General features: G+C 38.8%; 2 protein-coding genes across 2 annotated transcripts in view; both read left to right on the top strand.

Moving 5' to 3' along the window:
* LOC104587363 (uncharacterized) overlaps window positions 1-14,928 on the top strand; it is an 86,106-nt gene that overhangs the window by 9,884 nt on the left and 61,294 nt on the right. Inside the window, exons 2-4 of the mRNA XM_010244941.3 lie at window positions 5,549-5,627; window positions 5,730-5,810; window positions 5,926-5,991. Coding sequence (XP_010243243.1) covers window positions 5,549-5,627; window positions 5,730-5,810; window positions 5,926-5,991 — 226 coding nt within the window. The remainder of the gene's footprint in view (window positions 1-5,548; window positions 5,628-5,729; window positions 5,811-5,925; window positions 5,992-14,928) is intronic.
* On the top strand, window positions 577-1,848 carry LOC148802240 (uncharacterized). The gene is made up of 2 exons (XM_088897752.1): window positions 577-1,411; window positions 1,714-1,848. Exons 1-2 carry the CDS (start codon window positions 628-630, stop codon window positions 1,719-1,721), a joined length of 792 nt encoding a protein of 263 aa, XP_088753878.1. The 5' UTR covers window positions 577-627; the 3' UTR covers window positions 1,722-1,848.

Below are 14,928 nucleotides of genomic sequence, written 5' to 3'. Positions count from 1 at the left end.
AAACACCGGAATGGATATGCATGTAAAAAAGCACAAATATGTGCTATACAGGACGAGGCGAGCCAAAAGACAACGACCGAAAAAATTTTTTGGCGACAGATGCGCCTCCACGTGCCGGCGCGTGACTGTGGCAGAATCTTCAGGCGGTGTGTGAGACACACGCGCAGGGCTGCTGACTGCCGGACTTTGCAGAGACTAGATGCTCTGACTGCTCCAAGGAGGTGACCTGAAACACCCTGGAATTTTCCTCTACCCACTGTTTACTTAAAAAAGAAAAAACAAAAGGGCAGGCAGAGACTAGATGCTCTGATACCATGTAAAATAAGAGTAAACAGAGGAAGAAGAAGAATTTGTTGTATTATTCATCAATCTCATTTGTATATATACAAGTTACAAATTCTATGTTAGGAAAGAATATATTAGGAAAGAAGACTAATCAAATTCCTACAAATCAGTCCTACAATCAAGGTAAATCTTATCTCCCTAGTATTTACTCCTATTTTAATTATACAATCTGTAACATCATATCTCCCTAGTATTTACTTCCTATTTTAATTATACAGTTTGTAACATCTTCCTATTTTAATTATACAGTCTGTAACAGAACCCAAAATTAGTGCCAACTTCATGTTTCTTGATACGGCTAAGGATATATGGGAACATGCTAAGAAGTTATATTCTGAACAAGATAATATAACAAGAGTATATCAACTTTATCAGGAGTACTTTGATTTGCAACAAGGAAATAAAACACTAGAAGAGTATTATGCCTGCATGAAGAATATAAGGAATGAACTCAATGTCTATCATCCCTTCACTCCAGATATTAAAGTTCAGCAACAGCAAAGGGAACAACTAGATGTTACAAGATTCTTGGTGGGGCTGAAATCGGAGTATGAACCAATTAGAGCCCAAATATTAGGGATCTCCACCCTTCCTACACTTGAGGAAGTATTCTCACGGCTTCGCAGAATTTCTTTGGGACAGACAGAGAATCCCACACAGTCTGATAGATCAACACTTGTGACAGCTAGAGGAGGTGGACACAGTACAAGAGGGGGAGGACATGCCTCCCGGGGAGGCCGTGGCAATTCCATGATTGGTCGGGGTGGTCGTGACTCAGGGGGAGGCCGTGGCAGAGGGAAGAATAGCTCTGCAAGGAAGTGTACTCATTGTGGCAGGGAAGGACACACAGTGAATTTCTGTTGTGACCTACATGGCCCTCCCTCTAAATGGGCTAGTCATGCTGTAGCAGGTGAGGTTGACATCAGTGACAGTAAACAGGCATACCGAACTCCTCCCACATCTACATCTACTTCTGGGAGGGAGATGGTGAGTGTACCGCGTGATGAATATGAACGGTTCCTTCAAACTACTTCACAACATACCACTGCCACACTTGCCCACTCAGGTATTGCTTGCATGTCATCTAAAACCTCTCCCTGTATTATTGACTTTGGAGCCTCATATCATATGACCGGGACTCCATGTGTGTTCTCTTCTCTTTCTGAAACCTCCACATCACAAACTGTTACACTTGCCAATGGGTCCTCATCTCCCATATGTTGTGTTGGTAATGTTGACATGGCTTCTGTGCCCTTATCATCTATTTTATATGTACCTAAGTTTCCATTCACTTTTATGTCTGTTAGTAAAATAACCAAAGCTCTTAACTGTTCTGTTACCTTCTTTCCTTCCACTTGTGTTTTTCAGGATCTTAAGATGGGGAAGAAGATTGGTGGGGGGCATGAAGCTGGTGGATTGTATTATCTTGACGGTGGTGGATCTTCAATTGCTCTTCAGACTTCACTTACTCCTCTACAATGGCATTGCCGACTGGGACATCCATCTCTCAACGCTCTCAAGATATTTGTTCCGTCATTGAGTCATTTGTCAGTTTTGCAATGAGAGTCATGTCAGTTTGGGACACATCGTCGTGTGTCCTTCAGTCCAAGAGTTGAGAGTCGTATGTTGAGTCATTTTTTTTGGTTCATTCAGATGTTTGGGGTCCAATCAAAATAGTCTTATAATGGGTACAAGTATTTTGTCTCCTTTATTGATGATTGTTCAAGAATGACATGGATTTACTTAATGAAAGAAAGAAGTAAATTATTTTCCATTTTTCAAAAATTCCATGCTGAAATACGCACACAATTTGGTGTTCCAATCAAAGTTTTTCGTTCAGATAATGGTCGTGAATACTTTCTTACTTCATTTCAACAGTATTTAGAACAACATGGCATTATTCATCAGACCTCATGTGCATTCACCCCTCAACAAAATGTGGTAGCTGAACGGAAGAACCGTCAGCTTCTTGAAACTGCTCGGTCTATGCTTCACCACATGAATGTTCCTAAACGGTTTTGGAGTGATGCTGTATTTATTGCATGTTTCCTCATTAATCGGATGCCCTCTTTCATTCTTCATGATCGGTCCCCCTTCTTTATTTTGTTTCCCACTTTATCTCCATTTACGTTAGTTCCTCGTGTCTTTGGTTGTGTGTGCTTTGTCCACAATCTGAGTCCTGGAATAGACAAGGTAGATGCACGCTCAATTAAATGTGTCTTCCTTGACTACTCTCGGACTCAAAAAAGGGTACAAGTGTTATAATCCCATTACCCGAAAGTGCTATGTCTGCCCTGATGTCACCTTTTTTGAGTCTGTACCCTTTTTCTCAAGTCCTGAAGCACCTTGTTCTCCACCCTTCATCTTCCTCTTCCTGCCAGTGATCCAGTTGCTGATGCTGTTGTTGGAGTAGACTCATCACCTCATTCAGTGCAGATCACCACCGAACGACCACCGATCCGACAAGTGTATACATGTCGAACGACACCGGCCCCTCCCCCAGCTTCTACCTCATCTGCGGATCCCCTCATGGCTCCTATTGCTGAACCTTCAGAACTTGACCTACCCATTGCCTTGCGGAAAGGTAAACGCAGTTCTACCCTCCATTTTATTTTCAATTTTGTTTCATTATCTCGTCTTTTTACCTCACATCGCCAGTTTGTTTCACTTTTGTCCTCAATTTCCATACCTAACAATGTTCAAGAAGCTCTTAGTTCTCTTGGATGGCGGCGGGCAATGGAGGAGGAACTTTCTGCTCTTCAACATACTCAAACGTGGGAATTTACTACTCTCCCACCTGGTAAGCATGCTGTGGGCTGTAAATGGGTGTATATTGTGAAATACTTGCCAGATGGTAGTGTGGAGCGTTTGAAGGCCAGACTTGTTGCTAAAAGTTATTCACAGTTGTATGGAGTGAACTATATGGAGACGTTCTCTCCAGTGGCTAAAATTGGTTCTGTTCATGTACTAATTTCCCTGGCAGTTATGTATGATTGGCCTCTGTTTTTGCTTGACATAAAAAATGCCTCCTCCATGGTGATCTGGTGGAGGAGGTATATATGGAGCAACCACCTGGGTTTGTTGTTCAGGGGGAGGATGGTAAGGTGTGCAAGCTGAAGAAGGCAATTTATGGGTTGAAGCAATCACCACATGCTTGGTTCAGGAAGTTCAACGAAGTGGTGAAGAGTTTTGGAATGAAGCAATGCCAGGTTGATCACTCAGTGTTCAATTATGATTCAAAAGCTGGGAATATTTTATTAGTGGTCTATGTGGATGATATTGTCATTTCTGGCAGTGATAAATTGGGGATTGGCAAAGGTATTTCTGCAAAATCATTTTCAAACAAAAGACCTTGGAACATTAAAGTATTTCTTGGGAATAGAAGTTGCTAGGTCAAAACGAGGTGTAAATCTGTGCCAAAGGAAATATGTTTTTGATCTACTGGAAGAAACAGGATTGTTAGGTGCAAAACCGGCTGAGACCCCTATGGAACCAAATGTTAAGTTGAACAGTGATACAGGAGAAGTATTTGAAGATCTTGGAAGGTATAGATGACTAGTGGGAAAGCTGAACTATCTGACTATCACGAGACCCGACATCTCTTTTGCAGTCAGTGTGGTGAGCCAATTCATGCAGAACCCTTGTATACCTCACTGGGATGCAGTTCTTAGAATTGTAAGGTATATGAAAGGAGCTCCAGGCCATGGGCTATTGTATAGATTAGGAAGAAAACTGGAAGTAGTTGGGTATACAGATGCAGACTGGGCAGGCTCAGTGAATGACAGAAGATCTACTACAGGCTATTGCACATTTCTTGGAGAAAATCTTGTGACATGGAAGAGTAAAAAGCAGATGGTTGTGCCAGAAGCAGTGCTGAAGCCGAGTATAGGGCCATGGCACAGACTACCTGTGAATTAGTGTGGTTGAGGAATCTCCTACAAGAAATTGGGTTTCACATGGATAAACCTAAGAGATTGTACTGTGACAACCAAGCTGCACTCCATATCTCTTCTAACCCTGTCTTTCATGAGAGAACAAAGCACATAGAGGTTGATTGCCACTTTGTGAGGGAGAAGGTTTTTGCTGGAGAGATAAATATAGAACATGTGGGCTCGAATGATCAGTGGACAGATTTGTTTACAAAAGCTCTAAGCTCTGGGAAAGTGAACTATTTATGTAACACGCTGGGATTATATGACATATATTCTCCAGTTTGAGGGGGAGTGTTAAAGTGAGCCGAATTGGGGTAGTTTAGTCATCTTATGTTTGTTAAGTAGTTTGCTTATGTGGCAGTTTTATTAGAGACACTTTGCCCCACACTTAAGGAAGGGTAGTTTAGTCTTTGTAAAGGTCATTAGAATCTAATAAAGATTAAGGGGGTCGACTGTATGGGTGGTCCATCAGATTTCGACAGACCCTTATTTTCTTTCTTCTTCTTCTTCTTCCTCTTCTTCCTTCTCTTTTTGGTTCGGGTTACTGTAGCAGCATTCGAAACATTTGCCAATGTGTGACCCTGATGGATATTCTTTCAATAGTTTCCTCCGTAGATTTCTCCACTCCATTGAAGATTTTGTTATTTCTTTTTTTTCCCAAACTGACCAGAGAACATCTTCTCTTGTTGCTCTCCACATGACTCTACCATGCCTCTTCGGTTGCCTGAAAAAAACTTGAGTTAAATAAGATTACCATTGGACTGACTTCGAATCTTATGGTTGTAAGGTTTTTCAGAAGCACTCTTACATCTATGAGTGGAAACTAGTTATTTGTTCCCACATATGAACTAAATGGCCATTTAGTTGAAAAAAGGTAATGATGGTATAGAATAGAGGTTCTTCAATGGTTCTGAAAGAGAACCTTGTAAGGGTCTAGGGTTTTGCATAAAAACTACAGGAAATCATTCATTGTTTTTTGTTCTCTGCTATAATGAAGTACAAGCTTGATTTGCTCCTCTGGATGTAGGCTTTGATGCCAAACTATGTAAAATCTGCTTGTGTTTTGTTACGTTAATTATTCATTGTTGAAGTTCTCTGCAAAATCGAGGTTGAAGTTGATAGGTCCACTTAAAGCATGTATTTATTGCTAATTGCTTGAATTTAACATTTTGACCAGTAAGAAGCTTGAACACAATTAATTTTCATTCCCAGTTTCATTACTTCTGTAGCATTCATTTTTTTACATGGTTATCACATTTCAAGAATTGCAGTTGTCTTCCTTGTGGACATGTCTATGGTAAGTCATGCATTGAACAATGGATTCGACAATGTGGAAGACATTATGGGAAGGTACTTTCTGTCTGAATAGTACTCTGTTAATTTTTATCTTATTTCTAGAAGAGATACAATTGCTTCCTGTTATCTTTTCACTTAAACTTTGTTTTTTTACAGTGTCCTCAATGCAATAGGAGGTGTACATTAAAAGAAATCATATTGCTTTATCCACCACCAATTGTTGTTGTTGATCAAACGGTCAGTTTGTATTTCATGGATTCTTTCATAAAAAAAGTATTTTTTTATTGCACCTGCTACTGCTATACTAATTACGACATTGATGATAATCATGATGGGCTCTGGTTGTCTGCAGATGATAGAATCTCATGAAGCTAGAATTAAATCTCTTGAGTCCGAACTTGAATATTACAAGTTTACGGTAAAACTTCCTGGAAAAGAAATTCCAAATTTTCTTTGTATTCTGTATTTTTGATTTTATGTTTCTTTTCCAAAATGCTAGAGGGTTTCACATGACTCAATTTGTACTTTAGTGTCTCTTCTCTTTTTCACTTTCTTTTTCTCAAGATTTCTTTTATTTACAATAGTTTTTCTTCTACCCGTCTAAAGGAGGGGCTCATGAAAAAGAAATACTAGTCCTTAAGTTGGAAAATTTTTCATTGCTGATATTTGCATGTATAATGTATGAGACAAAGGGTATGCCATTGTTAGCTATATTATGTATTGAGGAGGATGTTGCTATAATGAAGATTTAAGGCTGCGTTTGGTTTGTAGGAAATAGTAGGGAAAGGTAGGGAAAGGCAGGTAGGTTTCCCTGCCTTTCCCTTCCTTTCCCTACCTTTTCTTTCAAACCAAACATAGCCTAAGGGGCAAGGAGAAGGGTGACGGTCAAACCTCTTGGGGTGGAGGTGAGGGAATGTTTTTATTGTCCAAAAGATGAGAAGAAGAAGAGAAGGAAGAGAGAAAAAGATTTGAGAGCCAAAAAGTTAGGCAGGCAGTGCTAGCTTTTAGTATATTTATATTAGGGCGACATAAACAAATAAAAGAAAGGGAGAAATTACAACAATACCCCTGTGGTACTAATTTGAGTATACTAACAGACTTTTAACACTCCTCTTCAAGTTGGGACATAGATATCAATCATGCCCAACTTGTCACATAAATCATGATGTCGCAAGTGATGTAACCCCTTTGTGAAGATGTCTGCAAGTTGGTATTCAAAATTGACACATGCTTCTCCCTTAACAACCTTTTCTTTGATAAAATGTTTGTCGACTTTGATGTGTTTAGTTCTATCATGCAACATTGGATTAGCAACAATGTTTATGGCTGCTTTGTTATCACAATATAAGGTCATATGTTCATCAACTGCAAATCCCAACTCACTCAACAAGTTTTTTAGCCACATAATTTTGGCCACTCCATGAGACATTGCCCTATATTCAGCTTTAGCACTGGACCTAGCCACCACATTCTGTTTTTTGCTTTTCCATGTGACTAGGTTCCCTCCTACAAAAGTATAGTAGCCGCTTGTAGATTTCCTATCACTCAGGGATCCTGCCTAATCGACATTGGTATACACTTCAACCTTCAAATGCACCTGGAAATTTCTTAAGATATCTGAGGATTCTTTCAGTTGCTTCAAGATGGGTGGTCTTATGGGCATGCATGATTTGACTAAGAACATCCACTACATAAGCAATGTCTGGCTGAGTCATGGATAGATATAGTAATATTCCTACAAGCCTCTGAAATTGTTTCACATCTTTGATGAATTCACCTTGCAAAGTTGCAATCACCTAATTTGTTATTAGGATCAATGGGAGAATCAATAGGTTTCACTCCCAATTTTTTTGTATCTTGGAGTAGATCTAAGACATACTTTCTCTAGGAAATGAAGATTTTTTCCAAGGAAGTACCTTAAAGGACCTAGATCTTTCACCTCAAACTGAATAGTAAGAAATCCTTTCAACTTTTGAATTTCATTTTTCCAATCACTAGTGATAACTATATCATCAACATACACTATCAGGGTTGCAATTTTTCCTTCCCCTCTTTTCACAAACAATGTGTGATTAGATTGCCACTGCTTGTAGCCTCTTTGTTGAGCTACATGAAACCTGTTGAACTAGGCTTTTGGTGATTGTTTCAAGCCATATAATGACTTTTTTAATCTACATACTTTCTGTTCATAACCTTGAGCTCGAAAACTAGGGGGTTGTACCATGTACACTTCTTCTTCAAGATTACTATTTATAAATGCATTCATGATATCTAGTTGATGAAGGTCCCAATCAAGATTAGTGGCTAAAGAGAAAATGACTCTTAATGGAGTTCATCTTAGCAATTGGTGCAAAGGTTTCTGCATAATCCACTCCATACACTTGTGTAAACCCTTTTGCCACTAAACGAGCTTTATACCACTCCATTGTGCCATCAACCCTATGTTTTACTGCAAAAACCCATTTACATCCAATTGGTTCCTTCCCCTTAGGAAGATCCACCAATTCCTATGTACCATTTTTTATTCAAAGCATTAATTTCTTCCTTCATTACATCTGTTCATTCAGGCACCAACAAAGCTTCTGCCACATTCTTAGGAATATGAACATTGTCAATGGAAGAAAGAAAGGCTCAGAAGGAAGGTGAAATGTTCTTATAGGAAACAAAATGGGAAATGGGATGTTTAGTGGTGCAAGACCTAACACCCTTCTGGTGAGTAATAGGAAGGTCAAGATCATCAACAATGGATGTATTAATAGCAATAGGGTCAGAAACATCAAGGAACCAAGGTACTTGGTTGGGTAGGATCCACCCCAAGAGAATTTGATGGCATTGGTGGTACAACTTTTAGGTGTTCCAAAACTCTTGAACATGGTTGGCCTTTGTGACGACGAAAGTAAACACGAAAGGGAGGAGGACCAGGAAGAGGAGGGAGCTGAACCTGTTTTTCCTCATTCCTACACTCCCCCTGAGAAGAAACAGGGAAGAAAGGCTCACTCTCAAAGAAAGAGACATTCATAGAAATGTAATATTTCCGATAGACTGGATTAAAGCACTGGTACCGCTTCTGAGTTGTGGAGTACCCCAAGAAGATGCAAGGAATAGCATGAGAATCCAATTTTCCACGGGTGGGTCATAGGTTTTGAACAAGCAATGATAACCAAACATACGTGGAAGAATTGAAAGGAGCTTTGGGAAAAAGGAGCTGATGTGGGGCTTTGCACTCTAACTAGCGAGAGGGCATACAATTAATGAGATAAGCAATACAAAGGACAACCTCAAGCCAAAAACGTTTTGGGACATTCATATGAATCAGTAACCCCCTAGCCACTTCAAGAAGATGTCGGTTTTTTCTTTCAACAACACCATTTTGTTGGGGGTGTTCGGGCACATGAGCTACAGTGAAGTGATTCATGCAAGCAAAGAACTCTGTGAGATCATTATGAAAGTATTCTTTGGCATTATTGGATTGGAAGACTTGGATTTCAATTTGAAATTGGGTGAAGATCATTCGTTGGAAAGTTTGGATAATTTTTGGTATTTGATCCCTAGTTTGCATGGGATACCCATGTGTATCTGGAGTAATCATCAATAAAGGTGATAAAATACTTGTAGCCACTCTCAGATGGTAAAGTAACATGGCCCCAAACATCAGAGTGAGCAATATGGAAAGGAAATTCAGATTTATTATTTTTGAAGAAAAAAGAGTTTTACAATGTTTAATCAATTGACACGTTTGACACATAAACTCTGATTCAGATATTGACTTAAAAAACTCTGGGAATACCAATTTCAAAGACTCAAAAGATAAATGACCAAGATGACTGTGCCATAAATAAACCTTACTCTTACAGGATTGACTCTTAGACTCTGTGACTAGCCTTATTCTCCAGCATGTAGAGTCCATCCACCATATGTCCTTTAACAATCGTCTTCCTCGATGCCAAATCCTGGATCACACAATAAGAAGGGAAAAAGGTCACAAAGCAATTTAATGAATTAGTGATACTACTAATAGGGAATTTTGGAATATGTAAAACATTAGAAAGGGTAAGACCAAAGGGAAGAGAAATGGTTCCTTGACTAGTTATGGTAGTGTATGACCCATCAGCAAGTCTCACCTTGTCTCTTCCAGAGAGAAGATGACAGGTCTAAAAGTAAGTGGACTTACCGGTCATATGTTTTGACGCTCTAGAATCAATTATCCAAGGAGAGTCAGGGGAATGAGATGATACATGGAAAGTTGTGGCAAAATTACCTGATGTAGACACAAATGAGGTTGGGGGAGGAGGAGCATCCATCTGACGAATTGCCCTACCATAGAGTTCTAAATGGTCACGAAAGGAATTAATGATATCCTCCCTAGGGTCAGAATCAATGGTGTGTATCTGAGTTACAGTAGTAGTAGGGGGCTGATTCTCCTAAGTAGCCATGTTTGCTGTAGTGAGCTTTGTCGGACCTTGCTGTCTTGATTCTTATTCAGATCTGAACCTTGTTTCTTACTCAATTCCTGAGCGCATTTTGGCTTCCCATGAAGTTCCTAACATGTATCATGGGTATGTCGAGACTTTTGGCAATGGGTGCACCACAGTTTTTCTTTCTCATCCACCATTTTTTGAAAGTCCCCCTTCTTAAAGGGATTTCCCCCACTCGTAACCACATTTCCTTTTGCTGCCAACACAACTGCATCCCCCCCAGAATTATTCATCAAATTTCTTGTACTTTCCTCTACTTTTCTAATGCATATATCTCTTGGACAGATGGAAGATCCTTGCTGCCTAGGATCTGGACTCTAATGGATTCATACACGGGGTTCAATCCATGGAGAAATGCAAATACACGCTGTTGGGAAACAAGGGACTTGTATGCTTTTGCATCTTCATCACACTTCCAGTTCACACTCTGATAGTGATCTAACTCCTTCTAGATGGAGGTCAAGTCTGAACAGTACACAGATAGACTCCTTTCCCTCTGTTTGCAAGTAGATGATTCTGCTTGTAATTGATAGATCTTTGCATAGTGGCACAATTCAGAATAGGTTGAGTTTGCTTGTCCCCAAATCTCATAAGCTGTTTCAGCCCACATAAAATTTCTTCTCACTTGAAGACTTTAGGTCTTTGAAGAGTTTGTTTCCTAGTTTGTTTGAGTCAGTTTAGATGTCTAGTTTGAAATGTGAAAGTTGTGAACTTGCAAAGCATTGTAGAACAACCTATCTTTTGAGCAATAAAAGTAGTGTTCCTTTTGAAATTGTGCATACTGATGCTTGGGGACCACATATCATATCACTACTATGGGGGGATATAGATATTTCTTGTTGTTTGTTGATGACTATACTCGTTTTTCATGGGTTTACCTTATGTGTTCTCGAGATGAAGTTCCTACCTTGACCTGGATCTTCCATCAGATGGTTTCAACCCAGTTTGGGGTCAAAATCAAAATTTTTAGATCTAATAATGCTAAAGAGTATTTTGCAAAACCATTGTCTTCATATTTCCTTGACCATGGAATTATCCACTAGAGCACCTGTCCCCATATACCTCAGCAAAATGGGGTTGGTGAGAGGAAGAATAGGCATATATTGGAGGTGGCTAGAAGCATTATGCTTAACTCCAATGTACCTATACATTTATGGGAGATGCTATTCATACAACTGTGTATCTCATTAACCGAATTCCTTAACGGGTTCTAGACATGAAAGTTCCATTCACCCTATTATATATTGACAAGGAGTTGTTTACTATTCCCCTTAAGACTTTTGGATGTACTTGCTTTGTTCAAATTCTTGAACCTCATCATTTCAAATTTGATCCTAAAGCTTCAAAATGCATTTTTCTTGGGTATGCACAAACTTAAAAGGGATATTGCTACTATGAACTTATTTCAGGGAAACGATTTGTTTCTATGGATGCCACTTTCTTTGAGGATGTATTCTATTATCCTAGAGTTTCTTCTCAGGAGGAGAGTAGTAAGGTGGGGGCTCATTCATCAGAAATTCCATTACCTGTCCCAATCACTGAAGAAGAGTGTAGTGAGGAGGGGTGTCAAAGGTGCCGGGATTTGAGGGTATATCACAGGCGGTGGAGGCAGGTTGATTTCGGTCATCAGTAGTTTAGGTCAACTCCAATTCCCTCTGTGGATCCAAATCCAGGTACCCCATTTCCTTTATTTTCCACTACAGATGAAATACCTTCCATTGTTGAGCCTTCTCCTCCATTGGATGATCTTGATCTTCTAATTGCAATCTGTAAAGGGAAGTGCCGTTGCACCTCATCTACAACTCATTGTATTTCCCAGTTTCTATCTTATGATCAATTGTCTCCATCATACAAGTCTTTCTTGGCATCCATTGCTACTATTTCCATTCCTAGAACAGTGCAGGAAGCCTTGTCAGTACTTGAGTGGAAGGATGCAATGAAGGTAGAAATGGATTCTCTTCTAAAGAACAATACATAGGAGTTAGTTGATCAACCTAAAGGGAAGAAACCAGTTGGGTGTTTATAGTGAAACATAATGCTGATGGTTTCATTGAAAGATATAAGGCCAGATTAGTTGTAAAGGGGTTTACACAGACATATGGCATAAACTACTTGAAGACATTTGCACTAGTAGCAAAGATGAACACATTCAGAGTCTTACTATCTCTTGCAACCAATTTCTCGTGGCCATTGTTTCAGATGAATGTTAAAAATGCCTTCCTTAGTGGTGATTTGCAAGAAGAGGTGTATATGCATTTACCTCCTGGGTTCTATAGTGCAGAAGCAGGAAAGAAGATTTTCCGGCTTAATAAGGCCTTATATGGATTGAAACAGTTTCCCAGAGTCTGGTTTGATAGATTTAGATAGGCTCTTGAAAAATTCGGCTATGTGCAAGCCCAATCAGATCACACCCTTTTATTAAGAAAGTAAATTCCTCCCTAACCCTACTTGCTGTATATGTGGATGATATTGTGGTGACAGGGAGTGATACCTGTGAGATTGACTCTCTTGAGCAACTCCTTTACCAAGAATTTGAGGTCAAAGACTTGGGAGAGCTATGCTATTTCCTAGGTATTGAGGTAGCACAATCTAAACATGGGATCTTTGTTTCTCAAAGGAAGTATGCTCTTGATCTGTTGAAAGAAACTGGGAAGCTAGGTGTTAAATTGCTGACACACCTATTGAACAAAATCATAAGATCAGTGTAGAAGGTGGAGAGCCTTTTGAAGACAAAGTCATGTTTCAACGGTTGGTTGGGAAACTTCTCTACCTTTGCCTCACATGACCAGACATTTCTTATGTAGTCAGTGTTGTTAGCCAATATATGCATTCCCCCAGAACCACTCACCTACTTGTAGTTGAGAGGATATTGGCTTATTTGAAGAGGTGTCCAGGCAGAGGTATACTCTTCAAAGATAATGGTCACATGAAAATAAAAGTTTACACAGATGTCGATTGGGTTGGGTGTGTTGATGATAGGAGGTCTACCTCTGGGTATTGTGCTTTTATAGGAGGAAGCCTTGTTTCTTGGAGAAGTAAGAAACAAAGTGTTGTTGCTCGCTCCAATGCTGAAGTTGAATATAGGTCTATGGCGAATGGTGTGGTTGAAATCCCTATTTGAAGAGTTGGGTATTGCTTATGAGAAGCCCTTGATGCTGTATTGTGATAATCAGACTGCTATTAACATTGCTCATAATCCGGTACAGTATGACAGAACTAAGCATATCGAAGTGGATCGACACTTTATTAGAGAGAGAGTTGCTTCCCAAGAAATGTGCCTTCCATATATCACCTCCAACATGCAGCTTGCAGATCTCTTCACTAAAGCATTTACAAAGGCAAAGTTGGAGATAGACTTATGCAAGTTGGGAATGACTAATATCTATTCCCAACTTGAGGGGGGAGTGTAGAGATGTAGAACAATAGTGTGGTCCCCATGCTGTATGCCCATTTATGTTGCTTAGTTGGTAGTTGTTTTCTGTTATCTTTTAGCTTATGTAAGCAGTAGGGGTAATTCTGGTTTTTTCCCTGTTTTAAACCATTAATATTCTCTCTTCTCCTTCTCCTTTTCTTCTCTTCTTCTTTTCTTCTCAGCTTTCTTTCTTGTTTATTTTACATTAAAACTAGGACTTGTTGCAGTCTTACTAGACAAGTACTTGATCAAAATCTAGAAGTCTAAGAGCCCGGTCTGGAATCAGGTTGCCCACTGTTGCTACCAGGTATTCAATACTTTTTGACTTGTCCTAAAAACCCTTCTATTTGTCTCTTTCCATATAGACCAGCATACTGCAAACAGAATACATTTCCAAAGAATTCTAGCTTTGTTGCTTCCTCTAAGTTTGGGCCATTTGGAGAAGATCTCTGCTGGAAACAATGGTTGAAAGACACTTCGAACAAGAAGGAGAAGAATTTCCAAATGAAGTTTGCTATATTGTACGAGAAGAACAAGTGAAGGACTGTTTCTTCCTCCTGGTTGTATAAGTAAAAGCAGCTTGCCAACTGTAATCCCCTAGACTTACAGTGGTCAGAAGTAAGGATACTGTCATGCACCACTAGCCAAGCAAAGACTTCTACCCTTGGGGGTACTGGGTTACCCCACACTCCTTTTATCTGGTCCAACACTCTGACTCCATTCCTTCTCTTGTTATTGCCTTGTAGAATGACTTAACAGAGAATCTACCTTCTCTGCATTCTTTCCACCATAAGCCATCTTCTGTAGATCTAAAAATGTTGGTACCTTCTAATTTTTCCAATAACAGAATACATTCTTCCACTTTTTGGTCCAATCAAGGTTTAAAATGTCGATGTTGATGGAAATGTCGCTTACGAAAATATAGGGCATATGTCGGAAATGTCGAGGGGAAATATTGTAAAAATTAGAGACATTGTGGAAATATGCAAAGATATTTTGTAAAATGATAAAAGAAGCATTAATACATATTTCTAGACTATTATCTTATTCCCAACCATTATATAAAGCTAAGAAACTAAGATCAATAACAAATTAGTAAATGACAATTTACTGATTTATTATGCATTTTGATGTTTTTACATGGTTACCTGATATTTTCTTTTCTTATTTTTAGTTCTGATTTATTATAAATTCTAATATATTTATTTCACACTAGTAAATAGAAATACATTTATTCTGATTTTTTAAATATTAAAGTTATAATACATTATGTTTTATTATAAATTTAATAAACTGATTCTCCTTTTTGTAGTATTAAGATTATGATAAATTCTGATTTCTTATAAAACTTAATGAATTTATTATGATTTTTAATACTAAATTTATAATAAATTATGATTTAGTATAAAATTTATTAAATTTATTCTGATTTTTTATATTAAATGTAGAATATGGTTTATTATAAAAT

Source organism: Nelumbo nucifera, chromosome 2 (genome assembly GCF_055504915.1).
Source record: "Nelumbo nucifera cultivar China Antique chromosome 2, China Antique-T2T, whole genome shotgun sequence".
Lineage (NCBI taxonomy): Eukaryota > Viridiplantae > Streptophyta > Magnoliopsida > Proteales > Nelumbonaceae > Nelumbo > Nelumbo nucifera.
The sequence above is the reverse complement of the archived record's forward strand: the minus strand, read 5'-3'. Positions and strand labels throughout refer to the sequence as shown.